Raw genomic sequence first — 16,981 nt, forward strand, 5'->3', positions numbered from 1 at the left:
CTCCTACAATCACCGCAGACGAAGTCGCGGGTAACAGCTAGTAAATGTATAAGTCTGAGGTGTCTTCAACCAACCTTGTTCTCCTCCCCGCTTTGCCCACTTACACAAAAATTGTTGAGACAGGTAGAGAATGCACAATGTGGAGAACCTTTTGCACATGAAAGGATTGTAAGCCAAAGACACACCACAATTATACCCAGCTATGCAAGACTGACACAAATGGTTTAACAAATTCCCCCCAGTGTGTTTCCACACACCGTTTATTGCTTTTCTCATTTCCCATTTTAGAATACCAAAAAGTATTTTTTATAAGTCATAGTGAAATGGATTGCGTTACCAGTCAATCCATTGGACTAGACAGTAAGGGTAAAGACACATCATGCAGTTCTGGGCCAACTCATAGAATCTCATGGTTTTCAATACCATTGCTATGCCGATGACACCCAAATATACATCTCTGGACCAGACATTACCTCCCTGCTGGCCAGAGTTCCAGACTGTTTAGCAGCTGTAGCCTCCTTCCTCTCCTCCCGCTTTCTCAAACTCAACATGGAGAAAACAGAGTTCATCATCTTCACCCCACCCCGTATGGCGACTCCACCTGACCCATCTATCAAAGTTAACGGAACCACAATTACCCCTGTCCTACAGGCCCGATGCCTTGGGGTAACCCTGGACTCCGACCTATCCTTCAAGTCACACGTTCAAACCCTCAACACCTCCTGCCGCCTCCAACTCAAGAACATCCACCGAATCCGCTCCTTCCTCAGCCCTGAAACCACTAAGATGCTTGTCCAGGCCCTCATAATCTCCCGCCTAGATTACTGCAACACCCTTCTCCATGGACTCCCAGCAAACACCCTCGCCCCCCTCCAGTCCACCTTAAACTGTGCTGCTCGTTTAATTCACCTCTCCCCCTGATCTTCATCGGCTGCTCCCCTCTGCCAGTCCCTCCACTGGCTACCTATAGCCCAGCGAATTGAATTCAAGCTACTAACGCTAACATACAAAGCCATCCACAACCTGGCCCCTCCATATATCTCTGAACTAATCTCCCGCTACCTGCCCACACGTAACCTCAGATCCTCCAACGACCTCCTACTCTGCTCTGCTTTCATTCACTCCTCACACAACCGTCTCCAAGATTTCTCCTGTGCATCCCCCATACTCTGGAACGCCCTACCAAGACACATAAGACTGATCCCCACAATCACAGGATTCAAGAAGGCCCTGAAGACTCACCTATTCAGGAAGGCCTACAACCTCCAATAACACTATCACCACACCACCATCTGAACTGTCTCCCTATCTCCTTCTGTCTCTACCCCCCTTCCCTCATAGATTGTAAGCCCTTGTAGGCAGAGCCCTCTACCCCACTGTGCCAGCCGATCACTGTTAGTATGATATCTACCTGTATATTTTGTGTATTGTATGTAACCCCCAAATGTAAAGCACCACGGAATTAATGGTGCTATATAAATAAACAATAATAATAATAATAAAAATAATTAAATGCCAAGAGGGTCAGTGTATTCACTTTTATTAATTATTCCTTGTTCCCTTGTTAACAGGTGGGCAGTTTTGCAGGTTAACCACATGGACGTAAAGACCGAAAACCCTACTGTAGAAGCAACTTTTTTGTTGCAGATTTTGCTGAGGGTTTTTTTTTAGTCAAATCCAGGTGTGGATTGAGCAAAGGTAGAAATAAAAAGAACTTCTTATATATGTTGCATTCTTTTTGTAGCCATTCTTGGCAAAAAAAAAAAGCTGTGTCTCTGCAATGTTGGGCCTCAGCCTTAACAAGGATAATAAAAAAGTAATTAACTATCTGAAGTCATCACCTTCAGCTAGTATAAAATGATTGGAGGGGTCAGTCAATAAACAACTTCATAACTCTAAGATATGCTTATTTCAAATACATTCTCATTCATGAATTATATAAGACCAATTACGACAGAGGAATGGCGTTAGGTAGGCAGTAGTGTCACTACTCACCTGGATGTCATCCGTTCCACCAAGAATGAACACATCTTTAGAATCTCTGTGTGGAATAGAAGTGAATTCAGTGGTTTTCCAGGAATCTTCCACCTAGTTGAAAATAAAGTTCAACATTTATATGGCTGGAAATCTGCTTGACAACACTAAAACTGAGAGTTCAGTGCAGCACATCTAATGGTGTGACATTTGTGAGAAGATGTTACTAGGGGAGGACCTGATTATTAGGATTAGACGGGTCAACCTCTAACTTCCTTCTGCTTTTAGCTAGGAGAACTCTGGATCTGCACAGTTGTCAAACTGAGCTCATAAAAGTAATGTTGGTCAATTCATTCTAGCAACAAACTGGGCTTCTAGCTAACAAACCGTAGCTGAAGATATCTTTTTGTATTATATGTCAGAAGATATATAAGCAATGACAATTTTCCTTTTCCTGAATTTTACATAACAAAAGCCTTGACTAGAAAAGTGATAATTTGCAGTCTGCTACTAAGGATCATCCAATACAATTTTAAATGATTTGTGGAAAATCTTAACAAAAGAGACGCTTGAAAATTACTCAATGGTTCCTCTTCACGCTGTATCAACAGAATATAGACGCTATTAGAGGGATTCTACCATCTCCCCCAAGCATACCACTGTGTTAGGCATTAGCGTTTGGGTTTCCATTTGGGGAGTCCGCTTGGAGACCCCCAAATGGAAACATATGCATTAAAAAGCAGTTAGCTAATATATAACTTGGACCCCATAGATTGTAAAGGAGTCTGTGTGGTTTCCGCTCGGGTTCCACACGAAACATGGAGAGAGAAAAGTGCTGCTTGCAGTACATTTCTATCCACATGATTCATGTAGAAACCACACGGACCCCAATATAGTCTGTGGGGTCTGTGTGGTTTCTTAGGCAACCGTTTTTTAAGGCAAATAGGTTTCCATTCGGGGGGGTCCCCAAGTGGATTTCCCGGACACTGATGTGAACTGGGCCTTACAGAGCAAAACATGCTGTTATGTATGTCATTTTTGTAGATTTGGAGTAAAACAACTTTAAAGTCTTATGCAAAGTAGGTAGCTGGTGCACTGGGGGCGGGCCTTCAGCTCCTTTGGATCACTGCCTGTGCTTCCCATGGAATGAGAATTGATCCTCCCACTGCTATGACATTACCAATGCTACTTGAGCAGCAAGAGCAGTGCACCATTTGTGCCAAAAGATCCTTCCTGTTGCACCATTTGAGAAAAGTGATAGGTGGGCTGTAGAACAAAATCACTTGTGCAAAAAATTCTGACTTTTTTCACTATTTGTAAGCCGGTTTTCTGGCACAGAAGTCATAATAAATCAGCCCCTATGTTTTCGTTAGGAGTTAATAAAAGGTTTATCTTTTACACCAAAAATCTCTCTGTGGTCATTTGAAACACTATGTCAAATATGGAATGTAGACGTACACACTGTAGATTCTGTATTCAACAAGTAAGTCAGTAAACAGAAAATACAAATATATTTTACACGTTAATAAGTTATCAAAATAGTGTGCACTAAAAGAAAGCAGTTGATAGACACCACGCGAGTTACACACTTTACCTTTTTCAGTATAGTCTCTAATGAAGCTTCTCCTGAAGCCTGTCCTGATACCTCCTGAATATTCTGTGCATAGTCAAATGCCTTAATCTCTATCAGCTTTTCTAGAGAGAGCGGGGGCTCTGTGTCTATCAATGCTGCATTAATCGTTTGTTCCAGGATGGCCCAATGCCTGGGCTTCAAACATGGATTTCTTAGGTCTGTTATTATGGGTACCTACGAAATAAAATGTGTAATATTTAGTAAATTTTCTCCAATATAAAACTGAAAACACACTGAGATGCGCTCACAACAGCATACAACACAAATCTGTTATATAGCCTTGTATATGAGCCCTAAGACTGGGTGACCTCTGGAATAGTGCTGAACATTTTTATACCTTTCATGTACATGGAAGCTATGAGAAAACAGAACACTTTGACCTGTTTAGAGCATAAAAATGTGACTTTGCCTTTTCTTTCATCTTCCATGTTGTCCCAAATTGTTTAACAGTTTCTATTAATAATCCTCATTAGTGTACTGTAACAATAACAGAATGTGCTCCGGCTATTACACAGATGTTTCACATTAAATAATGCATGCACAAGAATGAAAAAACATGATTCTGTAGAGTCCCAACAATCTGTCTACAAGATTATAAAGCAACACTGTCAAGTCAGAACATGTCTATGTGCTAATATAAACCAGGAGCCGTATACTTCTAGACACTATCAATTCTAGCTCATGTATAAGGATATTGAGACATGGAATCTCCTCTATTAATTCAGATTCCCTAATAGGATATTCAAAAAAATGTGTTTTTTTATCCCTTGCTTCTAAATTTCATTAAGTTGAATAAACAAATGTCAGCTAGCACTGGTTGTCAAGGGGAAGTCAATAGGCCACTTTTATGTATTTGTATATACAGCGTAAGGCCATGGAGAGCCTAGTCGAGATCCACACTGGCTCAGCAGCCCACAGTTTCACAATTTTCCGTTTAACAATTATTATAATCCAAAGTTTTTCATTATATAATTGATTTTTAAGACAAGTATTTCAAAATGGACCACCAATGTTTTTGTTTATTCAGGATACATACATTACCAAATGGCTTACCTTTTCTCTCATCTTCTCCACCTTTTCTTTCAGACATGGCACTACATTATTTGGCGGTAGTCCTTTTTCCAGCTGATTTACAAATTTGGCATACTTAAGAACTAAGGAGTTCAGTTGCTCTGGATCCAGTGCTTCAAATTTGGTCTGTAAAAGTGTAAAGTGCTATTTCAATCTAACAGCGCTTATATTATTTATTGACCAATAGCCAAGATCAAAGCCTTACCTGCATCCACTCAGCTTGCAGCATATCCCATTCTGTCATTGAATCCCATAGAAGCTGCTTTAGTTTTAGTTCTGCACTTACTTCTTCTAGTTCATCAAACTTTGTCACTTCAACCTGTAAACAGTTAAAAACACGTCCAATTACTTTTGGCATCATGTTCCATCCATCAGGGCATCTTTGGCATATTAGAGGGCTATATAAACATCAATTGTCAAGTATATTATTATTATTATTATTATTAATTATTATTATTATTATTATTCCAGTAATAACTTGTATTGTTTCCTTTCAGACTTTTCATAAGAGCTGTGTCTTACATCTAAGACGATTGAGATACAGTAAAAGCAATAAGTTCCCATGTCAGGATGGTAAATACATGGAGTAGGATCCCCTAAGCATTGAGGGATACTATCCATACATTACCTGGCTACAGAGTAATTTTAATAATACAGTTAGGGTGTAGTGACGATTTCTAATATTCCCCAATAGTTTACAGTATGTACAAAGGTGGTGAATTCCATTAATAAAATTAAGTTCATAAGTATCTAGATTTCTGAGTTGCTCGGCCATAGACGCCTTCTGGCGAGAGGTGATAGACCTCCTGACGGAGATCCTAGATTGCCCTGTCCCGCTTTCTCCTGCAATTTGTTTGTTTGGGGTACTGGATGAGGAGCTGTGGCAACACCATACTCGAATTTTTCTTAGAGAATGTCTGTTTTATGCCAGAAAGGCCATCGCCTTGCGGTGGATGGCCTCACGATCTCCGTCTGTGTCCCAATGGCGGAAATTGGTGAATTCGATCCTCCCGTTCAACCAGATCATATACAAAGGTAGAGGCTGCCCCCAGAAATTCATCAAGGTTTGGGGGGCGTGGTGTGATTCTCCTCTCACTCAGTACTCCGCCCCTTTGCTGCGCTCAGCTCTGGGTGCCTTTGAGTCCTGAGTGGGGGATCTGCTGAGTGGTGCTGTACTCCCCTTTGCGTTGGGTCCTGTGTGAGTACTGACGCTGCGGTGTATTCGCTCTTATCTTGCTTCTGCTGTACGATATGGTCGGGCGTGGGTTGGGATGGCGCTGTGGCGGTTCTGTTTGTTTGTTTGGTACCCTTTTCTTGTTTCCTTATTTTTGCTCTGTATATGCATTCTCCTGATTGTATTGTGTCATTTGTTATACCTTCTTCAATAAAACGAGTTTAAAAAAAAAAAAGTATCTACATTTCTATAAGTTGTATGCCGATGGCTGGTCAGGTAATGGAGGGGGTGTACATCTCACCCAGACTACTCAGGTGGGTGAGATGAGAAAACTCCAGGAATGTTTGTTCTCAGCAGACAACTTTCGTCTGTTGAGCATTTTGGTACAGTAAATGCTCAGTATGGGGCTGGATTTTTAGGAATGACAGGTAGGATTGGTAGTGGGACCTGTCATTCCACCCCCCTCCAATCCACACTTTTGGGGATGTTCCGGCAGCAACTTAGCTGCAGAGAGACTCCTCGTCAAGGAGGCTTAAGAAGCCAGCTCCAGCAGCAACACTTTGGGAGAGATTGACTGGAGAGCTGACACAGAGGTCATATTTGTGGAGCTGTGTCCTGAATGATTCTACTGGCTTTTGAATTGCTGTTATTCTAGGTGAGGTAACCTATTCTATGTTTAGTTAGAGCCTAGCCGGGCAGGTATTTATTTTTGTATTGTTTCTTTTTGTTGCTGCACTACCTTTTTGAGTAAAAATAAACTCTACCTTTGTTTTGGACTAAAAGAAACTGGACTTGTGTGTTTATGACACCCCACCTAGCAACCCCAGACCCTGACAAAGTATATAAACATACAGAACACACTATATCATCTAAATAAAGATATCAGTTAATATGGCTGTTCAGGGTTACAAAACATTGGATTGATTCTTCTAAAACTAAAACACCTCGAGCGACAGGCTGTGTTATTGTTAGCCCCATAGTTACCCACCTGTCCTGCATTCAGCACCATGCACTGCTTCCTTCTCTTGGCCATCCTTCAACTACTTCTTTAGATTCACTAAGCATCAGTTTCACTGTACTTGGTTGGTTGCAATAAATCCTCTATGGGTACTTGTATATAGTAAAACTGTTGTGCCAGCAACAATCCCTTCTATGGTGCTTACCATTAATATCACCCATCACGGCTATTTAACCCTGACTCAGGAAGCTGTCGGAATATACAAGTTGTCTTCCTATGTTTCCCAGCCATACTACTGTAACATCTCTGCCTGTTCGGGCCTCTGCGCCACCCTCTGCTCGCGTGCTACGGCGCAGGAGGCGTGTGCAGTTTGATAATCTGCTTAAAGTTTTTAGTTGCACTGTGTGAACACGGCTCTAGTGTTGTAATTGGATTTGCACCACACCCGTCTTCTGCCCTTGTTCCCTCTGTCCATTCAGTGATTGACAGCTTTCCTTCCTATCAGGTTCAGGGGGGGTTCTTCCTCCCCTATTTAGTCTTGGCTCACAGTCATACTGGTGCCAGTTATTGCCTCTAGCTTTCTGGTTTTTCTTGCTGTTATTACTTGTACTCTAATCCTTGACCTCTGGCTTCCCTACTGACAATTCTTTTGGACTCTTATTGGCACTGCATCACTCTCCTGTTACCGAACCCTGGCTAGCTGACCTCCCTTTGTTGTTGTTCGTCTTGTCTGCGTTTTGTGTTTCACGTATTCAGGGAGGGATTGTCTTCGTGGTTGTCGCCTATTACCTAGAATAGGGTCTGGCAATAGGAAGAGAAAGCGGGGCCTTTAGTTTAGGGCTCACTGTCCCTTGTGCCCCTCCCTCCAGGGTTCACCAGCAGCTTCTGGGGAATTATCGTCTGCCATTCCCTAACACCTACCATTTTGCCCGCTTCATCTCTGGTCGAACTCTGTTACATCCAATAGCCCCAGCTCCAGCTTTGGTTAGTTCAGCTTTGGCTGTGCAATACAGTACAGCCTGCTCTACCTGCCATAGTGATGCTACACCAGACGAGGAGACCAGAATAACTGGTATTCACATCTTGTGCTTAGCCTGCTGTAGCAGGAGTTGTGAGAATGGGCAGAAGGTTCCAGAGTGCAAAATACTCTAATTTCCCACAAAACTTCATAATAAATGTAATCTTCCCTGGGAAAAAATCCTAGATAATTCATTGACTTACATCTCTTATAGTGATGACAGTTTTACTAAAACACTGATAATACCTTTTACTTTTCTTACTTTACTCTTATCACTTATATCTGTCACAGCCACTTATGAAATTCACAATTTAGTTTGTTTATCTATGACACATACAAATGGTTCAAGTATGAGTCCGATTAAAGGGATCCTATCATTAAAACTCAATTTTTTCTCACTAACATGTAGGAATAGCCTTAAGAAAGGCTGTTCTTCTCCTATCTTTAGATGTCTTCTCAGCGCTGCTGTTCGGTATAAATCCCATTTTTCATCAATATGCAAATGAGTTATCTCGCAGCACTGGTGGTGGGCCCCAGCGCTCAAACAGCAGTGGGGGCATCCCCAATGCTGTGAGAAAACTCTCCAGTGCCGCCTCCATCTTCTTCAGGAACGTCTTCTTCACGCGTCTTATTCCGGCGCAGGCTTCAAACTTCTAGGCCTAGGGCCTAGGGCAAAGCCGACTGCGCATGCTCTCTGGCCACAAGAAGAAGGCTGCGTAAAATACTATATAAGCAGCCATTTTCTTATGGCGGTTTGAGCGCTAGTGCCCGCCCCCAGTGCTGGGAGAGAACTCATTTGCATACCGACGAAAACCAGGATTCATACCGAACGGCAGGCCGGAGAAGACATCTAAAGTTAGGAGAAGAATAGTCTTTCTTAAGGCTATTCCGACGTGTTAGGGTGCATTCACACTACGTATACGGCAGCTTATTCTGAACGTAAAACACGTTCAGAATCAGCGGCGTATAAAGCAGTTCCATTCATTTCTATGGGAGCCGGCATACGAGCGCTCCCCATAGAAATGAATGGGCTGCTTTTTTCACTACGAGCAGTCCCATTGAAGTGAATGGAAAGTGCCCGTGTGTACGGATCGGCATGAGCAGAGCTAGCCGTACACACCAGCACATCCCATTCACTTCAATGGGACTGCTCATAGTGAAAAAAGCAGCCCATTCATTTCTATGGGGAGCGCTCGTATGCCAGCTCCCATAGAAATGAATGGAACTGCTTTATACGCTGCTTATTCTGAACGTGTTTTACGTTCAGAATAAGCTGCAGTATACGTAGTGTGAATGCACCCTAAGTGAGAAAAAAATGAGTTTTAATGATCCCTTTAAGTAGAAAAGAAACTGGGAAAACTCTTTGAACAAGGTGTTGTACATTAGCTACCATGTTAATTCAGCTGTGGAAACAGGATTGAGTAGGATGCTTCTTTATCAGTGCGCTAATAAAGACTCGTCCATCACTTTCACCCATTGAAAATAATGGGAGGCTGATTTCAAATGGAATTTAGAGGCAGAATCAGCCTTAGTATCAGCCCAATGACTCCATCTCAATGATAGCAAAATCACATAATAGTATTGTTTTGACATACAAGACATCAAATTAAAAGAAGTGGATTTCATTACCTTGAAATTCTTTTGATATGTTTTATACTGAAATGCACGTTTTTGTAACTCATCTATGATGATCTGCAAGTCAGCCAGGATTTGTCTAATTTTGGTTTGCTCAGCACCAATATCCAGAATCTGTGGATCCTGCAAAACAATTTAGAATTATTTAGAAGTATTTCCCTTTTAGTTAATACATGTACATTTTGATTTTAAGACCTGGTTCACATCTGCGTTCAATATTCCATTCTGGGAGGACCTCCCGAACAGAATACCGAACGCATTTACAAGTGGTGAGCACTGAAAGCACATGGTCCCCATAGACTATAATGTAGTAGTTTTCTCTCCGCATTTTCCGTGTGGAAAACACATGGACCCCATTATAGCCTATAGGGTCCGTGTGCTTTCATAAGCTCACCGCTTGTCAATGTGTTCAGTATTCTGTTTGGGAAGTTCACATGGGGACCCCCGAACGGAATACCAAACACAGATGTGAACCAGGCCTAAACAAAAAATAACATACAATTTGTGACATATTTATCAAATTGTTTCTTTATGCCATTAACTATTATCTCAGAACAGATAAATGCGTTTCTGGAGATATGCCTTTCTCAAGTGTATATTTCTCAAAACACATTGTGTGTGTTTTACCACAAATAAAAGATTCCTTTATTAGACTAGCGCTGTCTGTCTTTTCACTTGGAGCATCTTCCTCCTATCCGATGGTTTCATTATTTTCTACATTGGCAATTCTTGCTTTAAAATAAAAAAGGGGGTTATCCACTGTCTAATATTGATAGGCTCAGACAGCACAGTTCCCGGTAATGTGTACATGCTGTTGGCTCACCATACAAAGTGTAATGGTGGCTTTAGGTACTGTAGCGCTGTACTATAGACTTCAAACATTACTGGTAGCTGCGCTGTACTCGAGAAGCTGATCTGTGTCCTGGGTTTCATATCCTCACATATCTAATATTGGTGGTCTATCCTAAGGATAGCCCTTAATTCTGGTTTCCAAATAAGGAAGAGGTATATCCCCATGATATATGTAAAAAAAGTTGTTTTAACTGATATGTAAATCAGGTCCACAGAGCACATTGTCTTCAACCCACTCCAGACTCCATTGTCAGCATCCACTCCAGAGCTCTTCCGGCTGTGTCCAAGGTTCTGTTCCTCAGATGTCACTGCTGGGGCCTGTGATTGGGCCTCAGCGATCACGAGGGGCACAACGATGTCATTACGCTGGCGCGCTGTATGGAATTGCAATGTACCAGGTGCTTCTGGGGTCTAAGTCCCCTTCGGGGGCTTAAAGTATGAAACTCTGTGTTCTGAGCCTAGTGCTGTAGCAAATTTCACACAGTCTTTCCAGGCCTTTACTGAGAGAGTGACACACTATGTAAGTATGGATGTAACCAACAAACAATTGTGCCATTTTTACTTATGTCATTTTGTGATCACATTAAATATTGCATTACTTTTATTGTTCACTTTGTTAGGCTGAGTTCAGATGGGGTATTTTGGTTCAGAATTTGATGCGGAGGCTGCTTCAGATTCCGGACCAAAAAACCAGTAGCCACGACTGGATGCTGGTGCAGTGCACCAGCATCCAGACACGGCACTCCGCTCCGGACTAGGCCCAAATGAATGGGCTTAGTCAGGAGGGAGTGTCTTCAGGCGGATGTCCGCGGCTGAACCGACTGCGGAATCCGCCTGAAGAAAGGGCATGCTGCTTCTTTATTCCGTGAGCGGTTTGTTCCCACTCACAGAAAAAAGAAGTGACCGGCACCCATTGATTTCAATGGGAGATGTTTTTTTAGGTCAGGAGTTTGACGCAGATTCCGCATCAAAATCCTGACCAAAAAACACTGTCTGAACTTAGCCTTACAGTTATGATGATACTAAATGTAATTGAAACATGTATATATATTAGCACTCCAGTTAATGTAGAAATAAGGTGGCATACTTTATTCACTCATCTGTGTTCAATGTTTTCCCCTAATCTTTTTACAGTTGTATTCTGTGCTGCAAGTTTTGAATCCAAGATTATAGCTATACAAAGCAGGAACTCTGCTGTTTGAGTCACTGCCTCCATTGTTACCAGTGGGAGGTTTTTCTCTTACCAGATTTCAGTAGTAGGCAAACTATGTCATCATTTAGTAAGAGAAAAACCACTTAGGCTAAGGCCCCACGTTGTGGAAACAAAGCTTTTTTTCAATAGTCAATAGTGGATTAAATAAAAATGGAAAATATTCTGCTAAATGCACTCCTGACCTTGCCTCAAAAAACTGCAGCAAATTCTGCAACAAAAAGACGCAAAAAAAAAAAAAAAAAAGAAAGAAAAGTGGGGCTTTATCCTTTTAAAAAATAATTGAGGCAAAGGCTCAAGCAGAAGAGTGGCTGCCTTGCATACATCATCATTAAGTGTGATCCAGGGTTCAAAACTCATTGTTTGGCTGAGTTTACACAATGTGTTTTTTTTATTACCCACATACAAAATGTATGCAGTTTTATATAAAAACCTCATGCATTTTTGAAAAAACGCATTGGGTTGTACGTGTTGTGAAACAAGAGCAAACCATGTACGGTAAATCCATCCCAGTATAACCCTTTAATTTTTTGTTTAATAAATTATTGTGTTCTATTTTTTGTTTTATAATCTTTGTCTTTTTATATTGCTTGTATGGAGATCAAACATTGACCAGAAATAAACTTTACACTGGGTTTCCCTACCTGAGTACATGATTTCACGAAAAAATTATGTAGGACAAGAGACTTTTTACAAGTGATAATAGGACACCACTGGCAAAGAGGTACAGAGATGCCAAACTACTCCACATAGATATGATTCATTTTGATCTCATTACCTTCAAAGAGTAGCTTTCACCGCCTCTGCCAAGTCCAGCTCTTTGCATCAGTAGGTGCCCCTCCACTGACTGAGCACAAATGGAATTTTTTCTCTAGCTTCTGTTGTTCCTGAGCAATCAGCGCTGTTAGTTTTGGTGTCTCACATGCTATTTAGGCTTTGTACTGTCAGGTAGGTGGTGTCAGGCAAGGGTTGTGATTGTGAGCTCTGACACTGTCTACCTCTGACTTGAGCTCTGAATCACACTCCTTTGCCTGGTTCCTCCTGACACTGCCCACCTGACAGTTGAGAGTCTAAGTAGAACATCAGGTAGAAGACTAACTGCACTGATTGGAAATGGTAGGAGCTAGAAAAAAATTCCTGCTGCGGAGTAGTGCCTATAAATAGATGCTAAGAACAGGAGCTGTTGTAGGTGGTGAAAGGTCCTCTCACAAATATATATATATATATATATATATATATATATATATATATATTGTAAGGGGTTCAGCTCACACGGTTGGGAACGGCAATGACACCATGCAGACAGGTAGTAAAATAAATAAGTCCAGTGTTTTATTTGAGCATTCGGCATAAAACACTGTGCCAGCAAAAACAAAACAACAAACAAAACCTAAGCCTTGTCCGGCTCTACCTATACAGCAGGTTACCTCTCTGACCTACAGCAGGTTGAGTCACCATATGAGCCAGTCAAAGTCCACAAGGTACCTGTTTTCCTCACACACTCCTTGTGTGTATCAGGCTCCTAACTGAGCTTCCTTCCCCAGTAAAATAGCTCTAAGGAAGCCTCACCTGTGACTGCCCCAGACTCAGGGCAAAACCCGTGGTGGAGTAAGTGTGGACTGGAAGGCTCCCACTACCAACCTGCCCTCCAGTCCAGAAAAGCCAGCCCATAATGTGGAACATGCTCGAACATGATTACCCTGGCTTTCCTTTATCTCGCCTGGCTGAGGAAACCAGGAGAGATATACACTCCATCCACCACCTTACCGTACACTTTACCACAATATATATATATATATATATATATATATATATAAATTATATATATATATATATATATATATATATATATATATATATATACAGTTAGGGCCAGAAATATTTGGACAGTGACACAATTTTCGCGAGTTGGGCTCTGCATGCCACCACATTGGTTTTGAAATGAAACCTCTACAACAGAATACAAGTGCAGATTGTAACGTTTAATTTGAAGGGTTGAACAAAAATATCTGATAGCAAATGTAGGAATTGTACACATTTCTTTACAAACACTCCACATTTTAGGAGCTCAAAAGTAATTGGACAAATAAACATAACCCAAACAAAATATTTTTATTTTCAATATTTTGTTGCGAATCCTTTGGAGGCAATCACTGTCTTAAGTCTGGAACCCATGGACATCACCAAACGCTGGGTTTCCTCCTTCTTAATGCTTTGCCAGGCCTTTACAGCCGCAGCCTTCAGGTCTTGCTTGTTTGTGGGTCTTTCCGCCTTAAGTCTGGATTTGAGCAAGTGAAATGCATGCTCAATTGGGTTAAGATCTGGTGATTGACTTGGCCATTGCAGAATGTTCCACTTTTTTGCACTCATGAACTCCTGGGTAGCTTTGGCTGTATGCTTGGGGTCATTGTCCATCTGTACTATGAAGCGCCGTCCGATCAACTTGGCAGCATTTGGCTGAATCTGGGCTGAAAGTATATCCCGGTACACTTCAGAATTCATCCGGCTACTCTTGTCTGCTGTTATGTCATCAATAAACACAAGTGACCCAGTGCCATTGAAAGCCATGCATGCCCATGCCATCACGTTGCCTCCACCATGTTTTACAGAGGATGTGGTGTGCCTTGGATCATGTGCCGTTCCCTTTCTTCTCCAAACTTTTTTCTTCCCATCATTCTGGTACAGGTTGATCTTTGTCTCATCTGTCCATAGAATACTTTTCCAGAACTAAGCTGGCTTCTTGAGGTGTTTTTCAGCAAATTTAACTCTGGCCTGTCTATTTTTGGAATTGATGAATGGTTTGCATCTAGATGTGAACCCTTTGTATTTACTTTCATGGAGTCTTCTCTTTACTGTTGACTTAGAGACAGATACACCTACTTCACTGAGAGACTTCTGGACTTCAGTTGATGTTGTGAACGGGTTCTTCTTGACCAAAGAAAGTATGCGGCGATCATCCACCACTGTTATCATCCATGGACACCCAGGCCTTTTTGAGTTCCCAAGCTCACCAGTCAATTCCTTTTTTCTTAGAATGTACCCGACTGTTGATTTTGCTACTCCAAGCATGTCTGCTATCTCTCTGATGGATTTTTTCTTTTTTTTCAGCCTCAGGATGTTCTGCTTCACCTCAATTGAGAGTTCCTTTGAGCGCATGTTGTCTGGTCACAGCAACAGCTTCCAAATGCAAAACCACACACCTGGAATCAACCCCAGACCTTTTAACTACTTCATTGATTACAGGTTTACGAGGGAGACGCCTTCAGAGTTAATTGCAGCCCTTAGAGTCCATTGTCCAATTACTTTTGGTCCCTTGAAAAAGAGGAGGCTATGCATTACAGAGCTATGATTCCTAAACCCTTTCTCCGATTTGGATGTGGAAACTCTCATATTGCAGCTGGGAGTGTGCACTTTCAGCCCATATTATATATATAATTGTATTTCTGAACATGTTTTAGTAAACAGCTAAAATAACAAAACTTGTGTCACTGTCCAAATATTTCTGGCCCTAACTGTGTATATATATATATATATATATATATATATATATATATATATACCGTGTTTCCCCGAAAGTATGACACCCCCTGAAAGTAAGGCATGCGGGGGTTTCTGTTGAATTGCCTAATATAAGGCATCCCCCGAAAAAAAGGCATGCCCGGCAGTGGTGTGCGGGGTTTCGGGGGGCGGGGCTTAGCGGATGTTTTGGGGGCGGGGCTTAGCGGGTGTTTCGGGGGCGGGGCTTAGCGAGCTCCACTTCACTGACACAGCAGCCATGCTCTGTGCTCCGTGTGCACAGCAAAGCCGGCTGCTGCCTCTGCTGTTGTAGGATGAGCTCTCCCAGCTCATCCCAGAGGCAGAGGCAGCAGCTGCCATACAGAAGAGGCAGCAGCCAGCTTTCCTGTGCACACAGAGCACAGAGCACGGCTGCTGTATCAGTGAAGTGGAGCTTGCAAAGCTCCGCTAAGCCCCGCCCCCCGAAGCATCGCTAAGCCTCGCTCACCACTTCCAGGACAAACAGCAGCACCAGCGCTGCTAGGAAGAAGGGAAAGGTAAGTATGATAACTTCCCCCCTCCCCTACACTACACTACCTACAACTGGCAGTCATGCTGACGCTCCACTAAGGAAGTGCCGACATGACTGCCGGTTGTAATAAGGCACCCCCCGAAAATAAGACAGGTCCTATATTTAGAGTGACAAATTAATATAAGACACTTTCTTATTTTTGGGGAAACACGGTATATATATTATATATATATATATATATATATATATATATATATATGTGTATACACAATTAGTCTGCAAAAAACATACCTGAGATTGCTGCTTGACATCCTTAACGTCCTTGTTCAGCTCTGCAATGTCTTTGTCCAAGGACCTACAAAATTTCTCTATGCTGCTGTCTCTCTCACCCACAGACTTGTCAATAGCATTTCGGACAGCCAATATGGAAGGCTTCAGAGTAGCAAACACTGCAAAATCCTCTGGAGGCGTTGGAACGTTATAGCTGTCAATTAATTGATACATCTGTGCAACCACGTTTGACTCTTCTTCAAGAACGTCAATCTACAAGTGAATTGTAAATCAACAACAGTATTGTTAATCTATGATATATGAGACGTTTGAATTGCGAATGTAATAATGATATATTGAAGCCATTACAATATTAAAGTGAAAGGAAAATTTTATTATGGAAAACTGTACAATTGACAGGAGGTTCCTGTTCCCTTTTGAGCCACCCGGTATCTTAGAGCACATCTGTCTATAGATGTTAGAATTGTGTCTTTAGATATTGCACACTTGTAAGGCTGAGTTCAGACATGGTTTTTTTGGGCCGGAATTTGACGCAGAGGCTGTCTCAGATTCCGGACCAAAAAATGGCTAGCTGTACCTGGATGCCGCTGCAGTCCATATTAGGCCGAAATGAATTGGGGTAGTCAGGAGGGAGGTGTCGCGAGGCAGATGGCCGCGGCTGAATCATGTCGCTTCTTTTTTCCGCATGTCGCTTCTTCTTTACACAAGCGGGAATAAACCACTCGCGGAAAAAAGAAATGTCTGGCTCCCATTGATTTCAATGGGAGGCGTTTTTTTTGGTCCGGATTTTGACATGAATTTCACATCAAAATCCTGACCAGAAAACCCCATCTGAACTAAGGTTAAATTGCTGAAGATGCCATCCCAGTTGGTCTCAAAAATGCTCAATTGGTGGTAATTTTGGCACATAGTTGAGACATTCCTGGAAAACTCTAGCTGAGAGGGAAGAGCATTATCCTGATGGAAAAAGCCAGCTGAAACAACCATCCTGCTTTTCTCAGACCAATGATGGACCCCCTCAAAAAATCTGTCGACTGGATAAAATGCTTCTAAGGCCCCTTGAAGATGGACATGGCCTGGCTGCTGGCCATGATTGAACAGCATGGCCATTACAAGGGCAGCACGCCATGTAAGCACA

At 42.0% G+C, this 16,981-nt stretch overlaps 1 protein-coding gene across 1 annotated transcript in view; it reads right to left on the minus strand.

Moving 5' to 3' along the window:
* DNAH6 (dynein axonemal heavy chain 6) overlaps positions 1-16,981 on the minus strand; it is a 285,907-nt gene that overhangs the window by 230,149 nt on the left and 38,777 nt on the right. The window contains exons 14-19 of the mRNA XM_075284265.1: positions 15,844-16,095; positions 9,458-9,586; positions 4,884-4,997; positions 4,661-4,804; positions 3,569-3,781; positions 1,996-2,088 (exon numbers count right to left, since the gene is read on the minus strand). Of these exons, the coding sequence (XP_075140366.1) occupies positions 1,996-2,088; positions 3,569-3,781; positions 4,661-4,804; positions 4,884-4,997; positions 9,458-9,586; positions 15,844-16,095 (945 nt within the window). The remainder of the gene's footprint in view (positions 1-1,995; positions 2,089-3,568; positions 3,782-4,660; positions 4,805-4,883; positions 4,998-9,457; positions 9,587-15,843; positions 16,096-16,981) is intronic.

This window comes from Leptodactylus fuscus, chromosome 1, assembly GCF_031893055.1.
Source record: "Leptodactylus fuscus isolate aLepFus1 chromosome 1, aLepFus1.hap2, whole genome shotgun sequence".
Lineage (NCBI taxonomy): Eukaryota > Metazoa > Chordata > Amphibia > Anura > Leptodactylidae > Leptodactylus > Leptodactylus fuscus.